Source organism: Pteropus vampyrus, unplaced genomic scaffold, assembly GCF_000151845.1.
Source record: "Pteropus vampyrus isolate Shadow unplaced genomic scaffold, Pvam_2.0 Scaffold12, whole genome shotgun sequence".
Taxonomy (NCBI): Eukaryota; Metazoa; Chordata; class Mammalia; order Chiroptera; family Pteropodidae; genus Pteropus; species Pteropus vampyrus.
In genome coordinates this window covers 10,490,366-10,505,468 of record NW_011888793.1, presented here as the reverse complement: position 1 = coordinate 10,505,468, position 15,103 = coordinate 10,490,366, and the positions used below count along the sequence as shown (strand labels likewise).

At 37.6% G+C, this 15,103-nt stretch overlaps 1 protein-coding gene across 1 annotated transcript in view; it reads left to right on the top strand.

The window, feature by feature from the left end:
- The first annotated feature begins 10,852 nt into the window (after positions 1–10,852).
- WDR49 (WD repeat domain 49) overlaps positions 10,853–15,103 on the top strand; it is a 119,643-nt gene continuing 115,392 nt past the window's right edge. The window contains exon 1 of the mRNA XM_011380821.2: positions 10,853–11,052. Within this exon, the coding sequence (XP_011379123.1) occupies positions 10,912–11,052 (141 nt within the window). The 5' untranslated portion in view covers positions 10,853–10,911. The remainder of the gene's footprint in view (positions 11,053–15,103) is intronic.

The window sequence follows — 15,103 nt, the reverse complement described above, 5'->3', positions numbered from 1 at the left end:
CTTTCCAGTACTTTCCAATACTGCATCAAACTCAGCAGTACTATAATTCCTTATTTTTCCAGGAGTGCCTAATTCCCCCACTCCACCTTGCCTCTCCCCTCCCTCCCCCTCTCTCCCTCTCTTTTAATAACATTATATAACAAATTCTTATTATTTGGCTATCTGACTGAGCATTTTTTTTTATAACCAAATTAGTCTAACATACATTGCCTAATGGTAGTTTAGGGATAGCTCTATTTGTGGAGCATTGATATTTAGATACTTGTTTCTTTCCCTAATGCCAAAATACTACATTTATCCTCTTAATTTACTCATTTTCCTCACTATATTTCCCTTCTTCCTGTTATTTTATTTTATTTTTTCTGATAATTTACCACGAATTTGAAGGGGAAGAAAAAGGAGGTAGAGAGTGTAATTATGCATTGCTTTTCTTTCTGCTGGTTTACAGTTATTTACTATAGAAATTCCCTGGCCAATCAAAATTTCCTTAAAATTTAGAAAAGAATGATCCCTAAAATTCTACCTATCACTAACTACTAAAAGCCAGCCAGATTTTTTTCTTGTTTATTTGATTTTCACTTTTTCTTTCCTACTTAAAAGAGAAAAACATACCCACAGATACTTCCCAAGTAACAGAAAAATCACAAAGGTACTACAATCCTTACCTGTTCCTTTCCCTCCATATGTTCAAAATACAAAAAGCACAGAAACACAAGACGGTGATTTCACAGGTATCTTTTCTATGATAAGTGGTCAGAATGCTGATCTGCACTGATCCTCACCCCTGCATCTTGATCACCCTCCTTCTTCCCTTCCCTCTATCTTTCCCAAATACAAAACCCTGAAGAAAACACTCCAACATGTACAGCTAGTTCTTGCCTGGGCACCCCACTTAGCTGGGTCCAACGACTCTAAAACTGCATTTATAGCTTAATCTCATATTTTACAACAAGACAAATGTTTTCTTCCTAATTGTATCTGTTAGGAAGTATTAGGTTGCAGATAATAAAACTCTAATGTTTAAATAAATAGGAATTTTTTTTACATAAGAAGTCTAGAAAAAGGCAGTTGCATCGACTTTCTGAGATTTTTGTAGTCATCCCCTCAGCTACTCCAGTCATCATGTCCACGTTCAGGGCAGGATAAAGGGAGCACCCTTCCTACTATATCATATAAAAAAAAAGCCTTCCTAGAGCCCCCAGTATTCTTGCACTTATGATTTTATTGGCAAGAATTATGTCATTGTGTCTCATGCCCGTTTCCACCTGTAAGGGAATCTGAGAAAAGCAGATCGTCTTGCCTGGTTTTGGACATGACGTTCTGCATGAGATGAGGTTTTTGTTAGCAAGGAAGAGGCAGAGAAGAGATGTGGACAGGAAACCCAAACTGCTTGCAAGATGGCTAGAAAGAAAAGGTTAACGGTTGGTTCAGTAGCCTTTTCAAGCGTCAGATATACATGGTGTTTGACCTTTCATAGAATTGCCCTTGACATATAAACTCTAAGAATTATAAGATTATAATACTGGACCTAAGGAAATTAGAATCCAACCAAGGACTGTAACAGTCCAAGCACCTGTGCTTCCCCGTCACAAATGATTCTATAGAAATGAATAACTGCTATTATGAGATGCAGGCTGCCCTGGAGAGGCCACAGTCATGGGCACGTAGTTGGGAGGAGGAGTGCTATGTGACTCCCAGACATAAAAGCTGAAGTGACCATAGAGCCGGTGGCTTCTGTGAGTGAGATTCTCCTACCTAGATGAGAACCACTAAGAATCAGAGATCTTCCATAAATGTACTTCTTATCATGTCATATCCTCTGCTTAAAAATTTTCATAGCTTCAATGCCCTCAGCTTGCACACCTGGCTCTTCAACATGGCTGTCATGATCTAGACCAGTTTACTTCTCCAGCCGGACTCCCACCCCTTTTTCCCAGCCCTCTTTTTCTATGCTGCATGAGCCATCCTGACTAAACTTTTATCTCCAGGCACTCGGTCACCTCCAGACCTTTGACATACTGTTTCCTCTGCTTAAACCCTCTTCCTAATCTGTATCTGTCAAACACCTAATCACCATTTGGGTGCCATCATAGCTATGAATTCTTTCGATCACATCTTTCCTGATCTCCCAGCTCTAGGTTAGAAGCCCCTGTATGTTCTTCCTTGAATCTTCCTCTTATAGCACTGCTCTTATAGCACTGTATAGTAATCTTCTGCTTATTTGTTTATCTCACCCTACTAGATCATAAGCTTCCTGAGAGTAAGGGCCCATCTGGCTTTGTCACTTTATATCACCAGTGCCTAACACTGCACTTGGTCCATAGTATCAATCAATGTATGGAAAAATGAATGAAAGAATGAGTAAACAAATACATTTAAATCATGTTATTTTTGAGAAAATCCATTTGCCATAATCAAGTACCCAAATCCCCACTGGTAATCCAACAAGAGAAGCAGGTAGTATAGGGCTCAGCGTGTGGCAGGTGTACAGGTACTTGACTGACAGATCCATTAGTTGATCATATAATGATTTCATTCATCATCATTAAAAAATTACTTATAATGTCCCCATTTATGTCCTGGGTACTACAAGTATGAATGCAATATTACCTGGCACACAGCATCTTTTCTTTTTCTAGGGAGTTCACAGCATTATTATACTTTCCCCTCCCCTCTTTTTAAAATTAGGTACTGAAATGGAATGTAAAGATCATGTGATTTAATTTTTTAATTTTACAGATGAAGATTCTGAAACCAGAGAAGCTGAATAACTTCCCCCAAGGTCATACAGCTGGTGTTCTCATAGATTTGTATCATTTTCCCCTTAGTTGAAAACCTGACTCACTTCCCTAAATTTAGCATCCCACTTAGTTAATTTCTGAGCCAGACCCATTTCCACAGCTATGTTTTCGCAGTAGGTGGATGAGCTCTTTTTTGTGAGCTGACTGCCCCCGCCCCCAGACACACATCTGTAGTGGACATGAACACAGTAATCAGCTCTCCTACCATGTTCATAACTTCCCACCTCATTCGAGGGTGCATTTTAAAAGCTTGCCTTTAAAGGACCTCATGTTTTCTCAGACATTGGCAAAAATTAATCTCGAAAATTACAAAACCAAAATACGTTGAGTAAATTAAGATCCATTTTTTCTGACAGCATTTGGTCTAGGCAATGATTGCAAAAGCTCCATCTGCATTTTGTAAGATGCCTTCTCTATGAGTACTTGCAATAACTTGATTTAGGAGTGTACTTCTGATATTAATTTGACTATTGCTGCTCCTGCCACAGAGAAATAGAGGCTCTTGGTCTTTACAACTTTTCATCAGAGTGCCGTGTTCAGGAGCACTATGTTCTGTGAAAAATATTTATTGTGGCAGTGTTCTCTCTCAAGATCACAGTTTTCAATCTTTTAAAGTACATTTGTCTCAGAACTTTGATTTTTACAAGTTTTGAATTTCCTTTTATTGCCTTTATTTTTTAAAAAATTTTTTGCTCTCCTAGGTAGAATTTCTTAAACAAAGGTGAAATGGCAGCATTTTCCACAGGAGTGTGGATTTTTCTGATTGTGTTTGTGTGTGTGTGTGTGATAAGTAGATCAGCCCGAGGGTTGGAGGAGTATGAAACATATATTTATATATTTGATGCCAATTCATTCCTCTTTCTGTGACCTCCTTTTTATCTATTAAAACATTCATTGAATAAACATTTATTTGGTGCCTACAATATGCCAAGCACTGTCCTAGGTTCTTAATATTATAATAAGTATATTATTGTATTATAATAATTGTATTTATATTTCACATTAGTTTAATAATACTAATAAACATTAATAATATACATTTCTATACATAAAATTTCTCATATATCTGTATAACCAACAATATTAGTTTCCAAAGGTGCCATAACAAAGCACAATAAACCAAGTGGCTTAAACAACAAAATTTATTATCTCACAGTTCTGGAGGCTAGAAGTATGTGATCAGTATGACAGCAAGCACGTTCCCTCTGAAGTCACTAGAGAAGGATTTGTTCCAGGTCTCACTAGTAGCTTCTTGTAGTTCCTTGGCATAATTCCAGTTTTCACGTGGCATTCTGTGTATGTGTGCATTTATGTATACATTTCCCGTTTTTAGAAGGGCATAGTCCTATTGGATTAGGGGCCCGCCCTACTCAAGTCTGACTTTATCTTAGCTAATTACCTCTGCAATAACCCTGTTCCAAATAAGGTCATATTCTGAGGTACCAGGGGTTAGAACTTCAATACAGGAGTTTGAGGATACAATTCAAGCCTTAACACTAAGTTCAATGTCACCTCTTCCAAAGCCATCTCTGCTCCATCCACCATGCTCTCTCAGCAATATTTAAGCAATCTCTTCCTTAACTGAACCCACACAGTACTTCACTGATAATATTTTTTACCTATATGATTCATTTTTTAGATTTTATGCCCCTTGCTGTTACGACTCATGACTGATAATCACTGGTATCACAAGGATGATGCCCTACATATATTAAGTCACATAAAAATATTATAAAATGAATCAATGAACCAACCAACAAATATTTGCATAGCCCATTCTGGTTAGCAAATGTTTCGCATGCGTGATCTCATTTGAACATCAAAGCAGATGTTTAAAGTGGGCGTGTGGGAATTATCATCTCCACGTATGACTATGAAACCCAAAGAAGGTAAATGTCCAGAGTTGTTTAGGTATGGTAGGGACCAAATTCAAATCCAGATTTCCTGATTCTGAACTTAGAGCCTTTGTTACACTGTATTTTTTCCCTTCTGGAGAAATTTTTACCTCCAAATCACACCTTTGCAGTTAGTGATTAGTGCTCACCCAAAGCACTATGTCTACCCACACTCCTCCCTTGCTCATTAGGCAACTTGTCTAAGAAGCTCCCAACAATACCCTCTTACACATCTCTGTTTCTATCTTTATTAGTGTGTGCGTGTGTGTGTGTGTGTGTATGTGTGTGTAACCTTCCCTTCAGACGAAGCTATTGAATTAAAATGGAATTAAAATCTATTGAATTAAAATCTACTTCTCTTCTAGAATAGAGGTTTTAATGCTTTATAAACAAAATATCCGATTCTGGGGAACTGGACATTCAGACTGTCTAAGATAGTCATTTTTTGACAGATAGTGGTTACACTGTTTTGATTTTGGGAAAGAACCATTTCTGATATTATTAAAACTAGATTCAGACAGTGCCAAACAGACCAGGTCTTCTTAGAGAAGACTTACGTAGTTGCCATTAGCTCTATATATACGGCAGATAAATTTTTTTTCAAAGTGTTAAAAACCATATATACACATGCATTGTATTTGATAACTGCCCTTGAAAATATTGATATGGCATCGATCTCTCTGGGATGGATTTAGACTAAATTTCCTAGAAGCAGTAGAAATGGATTATAGAATCTTGGCTTCAATATGAAGTGTCATGATGCGGATAATTTTGCATCGTTCTATTTTACAATTACAATATTCCAATCCCTCTGTGAACTCCGACCTGATCTCCCAGAGTTTAGAAGGAATTTGCCTTCCTCTGACTGTTTACTAATATTAATGCTAATTCATGTGCATAATGTTTTCACAATTTACAGACAGCTTTCACTGTGTTGTCTCATTTTAACCTTAAAACCATTCTAGGAGATAAACAATATTACTATCTTCATTTTGAGAAATGAGTCAACTTGCCCAAGATTATAGGGTTGAAAATGATCTAAGACTCAAACCTCGTGTTCTGACTCCAAATTCGAAGCTCCTTTGACTCTGTTACCTAGGATATGCTTTCTTGTTTCATCCCTTTACTTACACCTCAGTTGCAAAACTGGATTAAAATGTACTATGGTGTTTAGCAGATTACTCTGCACAGGGTTTTACATTATGGAGTACATAGAAGATACTGAGTTTTTAATTCCAGCTTTGCTGCTTTACTGGGTGATCTTGGACAAATTATTTAATCTTTCTAAGCCTCAGTTTCTTCATCTATAAAATGGTGACCATAATAGTGCCCACATCATAGGATTTCAAAGAAAATTAAATGAAAAAAAAAATTGGTATAAAATCTCAGCAGAAACCACAGCATGACATTATTATATTATACAATATACAAGTTGTATGAAGTTAAGCAAGGTACTTAATCTTGTTTAGTTCCATCATTAGTAAAAAATAAACAAACAAATAAATAAATAAAGACAATATTAAGTATCTTGCAGGGGTGTCATGAGGTTTGATAAAATTTATGAACGTGCCTAACATAGTGTTTGGCACATATTAGGAACTCAATAATAGTTAATTTCCAACCTACCTGCTTTCTTTTTCTCTTCCCAGAGGAAATCAATAAATGTTTACTGGATTTTCAGTGACTTCTTTCATGCAACGATTTTATGACTGCTTTTTAGTGCTTCTATACATGGATGCAAGTGTTCGATATCAAGGTGACTTTGACAAACTGTTCTAAAGCTCCAAGGAGAATAAAATGCAGTGTTCTCTCAGAGAGGCAACATAAAGGAATTCGGTAACCTAGTTCAAAGTAATTGCCCAGAAAGTGGCTCCCTAGTGAAAGCCCCACTGACAAACAGCAAGCCCACCTCTGACTTGAAAAATGGAATATTGGATTTCAAAGAGAAAGATTTGTTAAAGAAAAGAGGGCCCTCAACTGTTGGGAAGACCCATCTCGTTTGCATTAAAAGACTGACCTTGAGATGTTTTCAAGCACTGATTCTCAATATTCAGTTCAGTGGATCCTATGTATCTACTGATAAAATCATGGTGAACTTTTTCAAAAGAGTAGAATTGCTTAAGTCAATAATTAGGATTTTCTCAATTTTATATTCAACTTCCATATATTTTTTAAATTTGGCTACCACTGCTTGCTTAGACTAGAACTTAAAAGAACAATGATATGTAATTTATTGCAGAATTATACTTTTAGTTATTTTAGGATCTCATTATTTCATGAATTCTCAGTGTTCAAATACTTGAACAGTAAGAAATGCGTTATGAAAGTAGTTTTGTTGCTTTGGGTATTGTTCAGCAGATCAGAATAAGGCAAACATGTTGCCTAAGAGTTAACAGGGGACCTACTTTCTCAAAAGACAGGGTCGATTTAAAACCAATGTGTACTATTATACTTGTCTGAGCAACAATGGACATAGAGCTATATCTCATTCCTCTTTGCTTCTCTGTGCCTAGAGCAATGCCTGGGACAGAGTTAGGCCTCGGCACATGTTTGCATCTTTATAGAATTGTATGTATGAACAAAAATAAAAGCTTTGATTTGAGAGTGCTTTAATAGCTTATTGAAAGTGCCTTGAAGATGCAATCTTGAATTTTATTTCCCTCATTTTCTTTTTCCATGGAATTGTCTCCATTTCTGATTCAGTGTCACCTATTCCTAGGCCCCTGCCCTACAAACTCAAATCAATAGGTAAATTTCACTTTCCACCCATCTTATTTTACAAATGAGCACACATTGCTCTATATTGTATAGTTTATGCACAGCTCTGTGTTGGGCAGTGCAAGCTGTAGGCATCAGTGAGGTATCATCCTTGTTCTTAGGGAGTTAGTATTGTGGGGGAGGGGGCAGAGATACACAGGCAACTAATTATATTGCAAGGCAGAAAAAATGTTGTAGTTAAAGTACAAACAAAATGCTGTGGTTGCAGAGTGGAAAGAGTAATTAATTCCAACTGGGAGGATCAGGGACAGGGAAGGAAAGAAACTAATATTTATTGAGGGTTTAAAAGAGGCCAAAGGCGGGGCTGGTGCTTTCTTTCCCTCAGGCTCTGGGAGGAGGCTGTGCTGAAACTGAGCCCTGGTACGTTTGCCCATAGGGTCCACGCTGGGGTGTCAATGTTCAAGAAGCAAGGAGACCGTGGGAAGCCACCCTTCTGCTGGTCCCAAGAGGCTGGGACCAGGAGGAGAAGCAGTTTCAACCTGAGATAGTTTGGTGGGAAATGGGGTTGGGAAGGGAAACTGATTTCAGCTAAGGTGAGGAAGTGGAGAGAGAATTCTAGGCAAAGATTAAGTATGTTAATAAGAATAGGCTTCAGTGTGAGGGGAGGGCAAAAAAGGGAAGGGGAATTAGAGGAAAGACAAACTCCACATTTATGTTGGTGGATACAAATTACGGAGAGGAAGAGAGCAGGGATTGGGAGTGGGCTGGGGAGTTGTGATAAGGGCACATAAGGGAGTTTGTTCAGTGGCAAGAATGAGTCAGTCCAAGGTTCCAAAGGAAGCAGAGGCCAGTGGATGTACCAGCTTGCTTTGTCCACTTGGGTGCTTCGCGCTCCACTAGGCTAGTGAGGGTCAGCTGATCCCTACAGGAGAAGGGAGCAAGTATTGGTTAGTTTGTTAGGTTTCTCTCCCAATGAAACCATCCATTCCTTGAGAGCACAGACTGTCTTCACCATTCCCCAAAAAGCCTAGTGCTGGAGTGGGCATGTGGCAGGATTTTCACAAAATCATAATTGCTTCAGGGCAAGCAAGAAGATAAATTTCAGCAGAGTCAAAAGGCTAGTTATGGATTTTACAGTGCTGTGGAAGTTTAACCTGAAAATTAACCACACAGTTACAAAGAAGGTTAAAGCCATTTATGACTCCATGATCAAGAATTATTTCTAATGCTGTAATTTTACAGAAAGAAAACGGTGTCAATTGATTAACTTCTATAGTAATTTGTTAGCTGCTCATTATATTTTCCTGTTTTGACTAATGAAAACGTTTAGAGCTGCATCTTTATGAAGGCTAAGTAGGCCAGGGAGTTTGCCTTAGAATAATTAGAGAATTTTGCATTGTCAGCCAGTGGGATACCTACTTCTGGTGTAGCTTCATAGAACATTTTTTTTTTTTCTATTCTCTCTTCCTTCCCTCATTAGTGTCTGTTATGGAACAAAGCCCAACTCTCTAGAATGCCACTATAAAACATTCTGCAAACATTTATGGAACTGATTCAACTGATCTAAACTATTATTAATTTACAAGTTAGAATGGCAAGAAGACAAATTTTATTCCGATGTGGGATAACTTAGGGAAATTTATAATATTAGGGCTTTAAAATGTTTTCTTAACTTACAAGAAGGGCTAAACCAGAAAAGAAAATTTATGGTAAACATGCCTCCTCCGTCTTTCTGTACTCATGGTGCACATCTATAATCTATAATGCCACTCTCTTCCTCTGAACCTAGATATGACTTCAGCATCCTTCTTAACACAGCACTGTAAACAGCAAAAGGTTGAGATTGGCATGAAAGATGAACTAGACAGGTAATTGCTCCTAAAAGACTTTAGAGCCCCAGGGGTAGATACCAGGTGTAATTTAGGACTTGACATAGAGTAGGTTCTTAATAAATGGTTTTTGGAATGAATGATAGATAGAGAGATAGATGAATTAATGGATGCATGAGTGAAATTTCATTTTTTTTTTCTAAAAGTAATATGGGAATGCCTGTAGGATGCTTCCTTCTCTGTGTTGTAGGAAATGCATTGTGTATCATTATGTACCTTGCAAACACCAGCTCTTAGAATGATAAAGTGGAAAGACATACCATAAAGGATATCTAGTGAATTTCTTAGAGAATATCTAGTGACAGGTTTTTAGTTTTACAGATATGAGAATAAGGTACAGACAGGGCATCCATCTGGAGTGCAGGCTCCGAGCTTGGGAGCCACTCTGCCTTATTTCACATCTTGTTAACTGTGTGGCCTTTGGCGTTTACTTTGTCTTTTCATCTGTAAAATAGGGATAGTGATCTTGTCTGCCTTGTAGGGTTGTTGTGAAGCTTAAACAAGATAAGGAATGCAAGGTGTTTACTATGTGCCTGGTACATGGTAAATACTAAAAAATGTGATAACTTTTCTTCTTTTTCCCTCCTTTTTATTGGTAGTAGCTGAATCAGTACTGGTTCTGTTGGTAGTTTTATCATAAGGTTTATCATATTATGTTTTGCTGTGTTTTCCCCCATATTTTCAATGAATTGAAACCTTTTAAAAGCCATCTCCATTTTAAATACACAGAAATTGACAAAGAGAATATAATTCTTATTAAATAAGAAAAAGACATTTCCTATGTGGAAAACATAAAATTCCTGAATTTCATGCTCTTTTCTTTGGCTAATCATATCATTGCATTATACATAAATGCTCCAAAAAATATACATGTTCATAAAAGTTATCTTTAAATGATATAGTAATAAAATTTAATTTAAAAATGAGAGTCCTGAGTTGTCCTTTAAGAAAAAATCTCAACATTTATATTATATATTCAGACTGTTGGGTCAGTCATTAGTGGGTGGGTCTGAGTGGGGGTGGAGAGAGGAAAGTTGTAATTGGCTTTATGTTGGTTGCCAGGAAACATGCAAAAGCAGCAAGAACAGAGGAAACAAACAACTCCCATTGCTGGGAAGGTGGCCTTCAGAGGGGTGTACTTCACTGAAATGGAAACCTTGCTGCTGTATCATCTAATGTCTCCAGACCAGAAAATGGACTTTGAAACCACATGTTAATAGAGGCAAGGTTAACCAAAGAGCTTTTGAGAAGTTGCTTTTCTAATGCATTTAAAATGAGGATTAGACGCTGCACTCTGTGTCAGTTGCTATAAACAAGGGGGAAACTTTATACATTTTAATCAAGCCGGGTTCAACAGAGTATAAGAAGGGGGTGTTTTAAAATGATTCAACTGTGGTCTTTGAAAATAAACTGTGGAGTTAAGGAAATGTGGGGGTCGAGGGCTTTCATTCCCTCTCCCTTAAACATTTTGACTTCTTATTGTGTACCTTGACATGTACTTTTATCTTGTAATTCTGTTTCTAAATTATGTTTCTTTTCAAAGGCACCTGTTTACGAAAAAAAAAAAAAGTATATTGTTGAAGGCAGTTGAAAAGAGGCGAAACCATTATGAGTTCTCCGAGCCACTCACTTGCGTTGGACAAGGGGTCACAACCTGGGCCAGACAGAACAGAAGAAGACCACGGCTCATGCCTGCTTGAAAACCAGCTCAGTGTGGGCGACTTCGTCAAAATACAGAGGGCCTTTGAGGTAAGCATTAATCTTATTTACTGAAGACTTTGAGTTTCTCATGGAGACTGAGATGAAACAGAGAGGTCCCCCAACTCCTTAAAATTTCTTAGATATTAAATGGTTAAAACGGGGAATTGAAAGAATTGGTCAGGCTTGGGTTTAACACCAGAGTAACTTTATTGCTCTGTTCTTCAAGCCAAATTATGTTATTTAGCATGAAATTGTTGGTGTTGAATAGCATTACCATTCAGGAAGGAAAATTAATTCTTGAACAAAATAATTTGTAGAGATCAACGTTTTTAGAAACCAGAAGTTATTGTTGTGAGTGGGGAAAGTCAGAACTCTAGGGTGACACCCTGTAGTAACTGTCCTTGCACGCAACATGGAAGTAGAACTCCGGAAATGCACCTACGCACCTCCAGTTTGCAAATGTTCTCCCTCCCTCACCATATCTGACACAGCATCATTTCAAAGCAGATTTTAGCACTTTATTGTCTCAAGATCTCATGCGCAGGACCAGTCTCCCACTTGTTGTAAATATTGGAGCACTGCCAATGAAAACATAATTTAAAGTTTCATTTTAATTCTACATATAACATAAACCTTGGGAATTTTAACTATAGAGGAATAATTTTCTTCTTAGTTAGTTAATTTGGAATTCCACAGCTGTGCACTGTAAAGAGCATACATCAAAAAGACATTGGGTTTCTCATGCGGTTAGGAAGAAGTACTCTTCTGTGCTGTCGCGTTTAGGTTGGCATGAGCCTTCATCCTTTTTACTTCATTATGTTTGCTAAACTATGATTTCAGGGCTTCAGAAGGTCCTCCTGTGGTGCTTGGGAGTATTCATGTTAATTTGAAACAGACATACAATACTTTGGAATATCATTTTGAAATTAATGAACTATGATGAAATCTATTCGTTATATTAGCCTGTAGTTGGCACAAATTTTAATCTTTAGTTATCCAAAAACAGAGTTGCTAACCATGTTTTGTATAACAAGTTAGATTCTATCTGTGTTGATAAATTAATGTCCAGTAGTTTCAATCAGTTCTTTATAATAGAATCTATTATACTTAGTGCAAAGACATGCTCTGCCCTATACTTTTCTCATTTTAATCTTCATATTCATCCAACCTTATTTGTCTGAAAGATTTCAGTACTGCTCACATCCAGTTCCCCAAATGAATTTGGCATGTTTTGATAGACATAGCAAACATTTAGTTAGGACATTCAAAGAAAGGTAACAGCATATTATGACATCTTTGACTCTGGAGTGAATAGAAATATGGCAGTTTTGTTCTGGTGCTAAGAATACAAGCAATTTGAATGCTCTGGTCTATTAGAAGAGTCAGCATTATAAAGTCTATGGATTAGAGGGTGAAACTGCTACAGAAGGTTGGAGGCAGGTATTCCTTTCAAACTACTGATTATCTGGAGTAAATCCATGTGAAACTGGTCAATTCAATCTCAAGATTTCTTCTTCTTCTTCTTTTTTTTTAAATGTTAAATGTTTCAAAGCCAGACCACTTATTTTGATATTACCAGTTGGAAAAGCACATATTACCGCAGGACCAAAGGGGAGAAGAGACTGCAGTTCATAGCTTGCATGAATATAGAGAATCTAATGACAATTTTAAGAAAGGAATTAAGCATTGCAGGTGTGCTTTCAAGAAAAAAAATGCAGTCCATCCATTTTTTTTACCAGACTCAACACACAGGGAATAAAACAATCCTATGGCAAATATGCAACCAGGACTAAAAGTTAGGCCCTTGAGCCAACGCACTTTCTAAACACAGCATGGACTCCTGTGGAAGAATGATATACCAGGCAATTTCAGTGAAGTCCGTTCCATCTGCCACAAACATCAAGACCACAAGCTACAGGTGTGGATTAGGCTAAAAGGAAAAACTGCCCTCAGAAGCTATTCTGCAACACAGAACTCTGCATGCAGTGGTTTGTAGTCCAAGTACTAAAGACATGTTCTTGGAAATGCCAAGATTCTGACATAGTTCCATTTATCTTTTATTTTATTTATTATTTATGTGCAGATTTCTTATTTGGGCTAAAGAGTTGTCAGATACTAGGTGAAGTCCACTTTCTTTAATAGCATTGGCAGAGCTTAATTGAAAAATGGGAAGTTTGGTCTTTAAAATTGTATAGCGAATGTTTCACAAATATTTCCAAATGAAATATTACTTACCATATAAATCTTAGGAATAACGTTTAGGGATAAAGTATGTAATGCTTCTGTTTATTGTATAATAGTACAAATGAGAATCACTTAGTGTTTAAGAGACAGGAGTCAGACTTCCTGGATTTGAATTCTAGTTTTGAAATTAACTTATAATGTGACTCGGCAAATCACTTAACCTCTTTGGGCCTCAGTTTCCTTTATTTCTAACATGGAAATAATAGAGTTGTTATGATGTTTAAGTGAGATATTATCTGGAGAGCACTCAAAAGAGTACTTGACACTTGTTAAGTGCTCAATTAACATAGGTATTACATATTCAGTGAATAGAGGTTTTACCACATGGTCTCTAACGTTCTCTTGATTCTGATTCATATATTTCCTAAAGGAAATTAAACTTCTAATGACACAACTATGCTTCTACATTCCTTTTAGTTGTGGTAAGAAGTAGAAGCAATAAAAGTTGCAAAGACAAATTCACATAGAAGAGTATAAAAGCATCATCTTTCCATCTCCTTGATCATATTTTATTGACATACAAAAGATTTTAATTGATGTCTTGAACCTCTTCTTCAGAGCAAAAACATTACCTGGGTAGAAATACTAGAAAACTGGTGAATTTCATTTTTTTTCAAGTGATGGTGTCCAAAAAGCCATGTATCATCCTGAAGAGAGTGAAACTTGTATTATTCATAGAATTGTAAAATGGTGTTACTCAAATTTTCCTGTAGTGCTTGTAATGCTTAGAGAAGTGACATGATCTCTGGATATTCATATTATTTTAATATTGACTAAAATGTATTTTACATTTTCTTAGATACTTCAAAAGCCAGCTATTGTGGGAGGAATGATGGCTGTGGTTTGCTGCTTTTATAGGAACGCTGAGAGGTAGAAATTATAGTGCAACAAAAATGGAATGTGGGGAAAGCCCCAGAGATACTCGACATACCTTGAGTTTCTTTCTAGAGTCTGGCTCTGCAGGGGTCTGAGTAGTCCTATTTTTGAATTCACTTTTGACCTCTGCATGCCAGACATTCTGCTCTTTGATCCTGAATGCCCTGCTGCCTGGGACTATAGTTTGCCTACACGGCTGGACTCACTGGATTGGGTCCTGACCTCCCTCTGTCAGCAACTGTCTCTGTATCATCTTCTGGAACATCCATCTGGCCCAGGTTATGGGTCCAGAGCCAGGGGCAGGCCCTATCCTGTCTACCCCATGTCTACTCCATGCTCCCATTTGCCCAAGCCCTGCTAAATCTTTAGATTTAAATAGCTAGAAATGAAATCTCCTAAGCAGTGGTCCCCTACACTTTTGGCATTAGGGACAGGTGCTCCCCTGAGAACCTAATGCCTGATGATCTGAGGTGGAGCTGAGGTGGTGATGCTAGTGCTGGGGAACGGCTGCAAATACAGCTGAAACTTTGCTGGCTCACCTGCTGTGCAGGTCCTAACAGGCCATGGACCACTACTGGTTCATGGCTCAGGGGTTGGGGACCCCTGTCCCAAACCATGTGTAAAAGGTGACATGTTTAAAATGGGCCAAAACAATTCAGTGTGAGAAAGGCATAGTAAAAATTCTAGCAGAAGTTCCCAGAGAGGTTCAGGGCTGGGTTCTCAGAACAAACTTGTCTTGGAATGAATGGAATCTAAACACAATGCACTTGTGCTAACTTCATCTCAGAAGACCAGAGAAGTTCAAGAGGCAATTCTACAGGTCTGAAAATTGTGCTTGAGGTATAATAAAATGATTAAATCTCCATAGAATTTATGATCTCCTCATGCTTGATTGTCTTTGTATAATTCCCAAGATGCCTGCATACAGATTCTTCCGCAGGGCCTATGACCTAGACTTCTTTGCTCTAGCAAGTCAAAG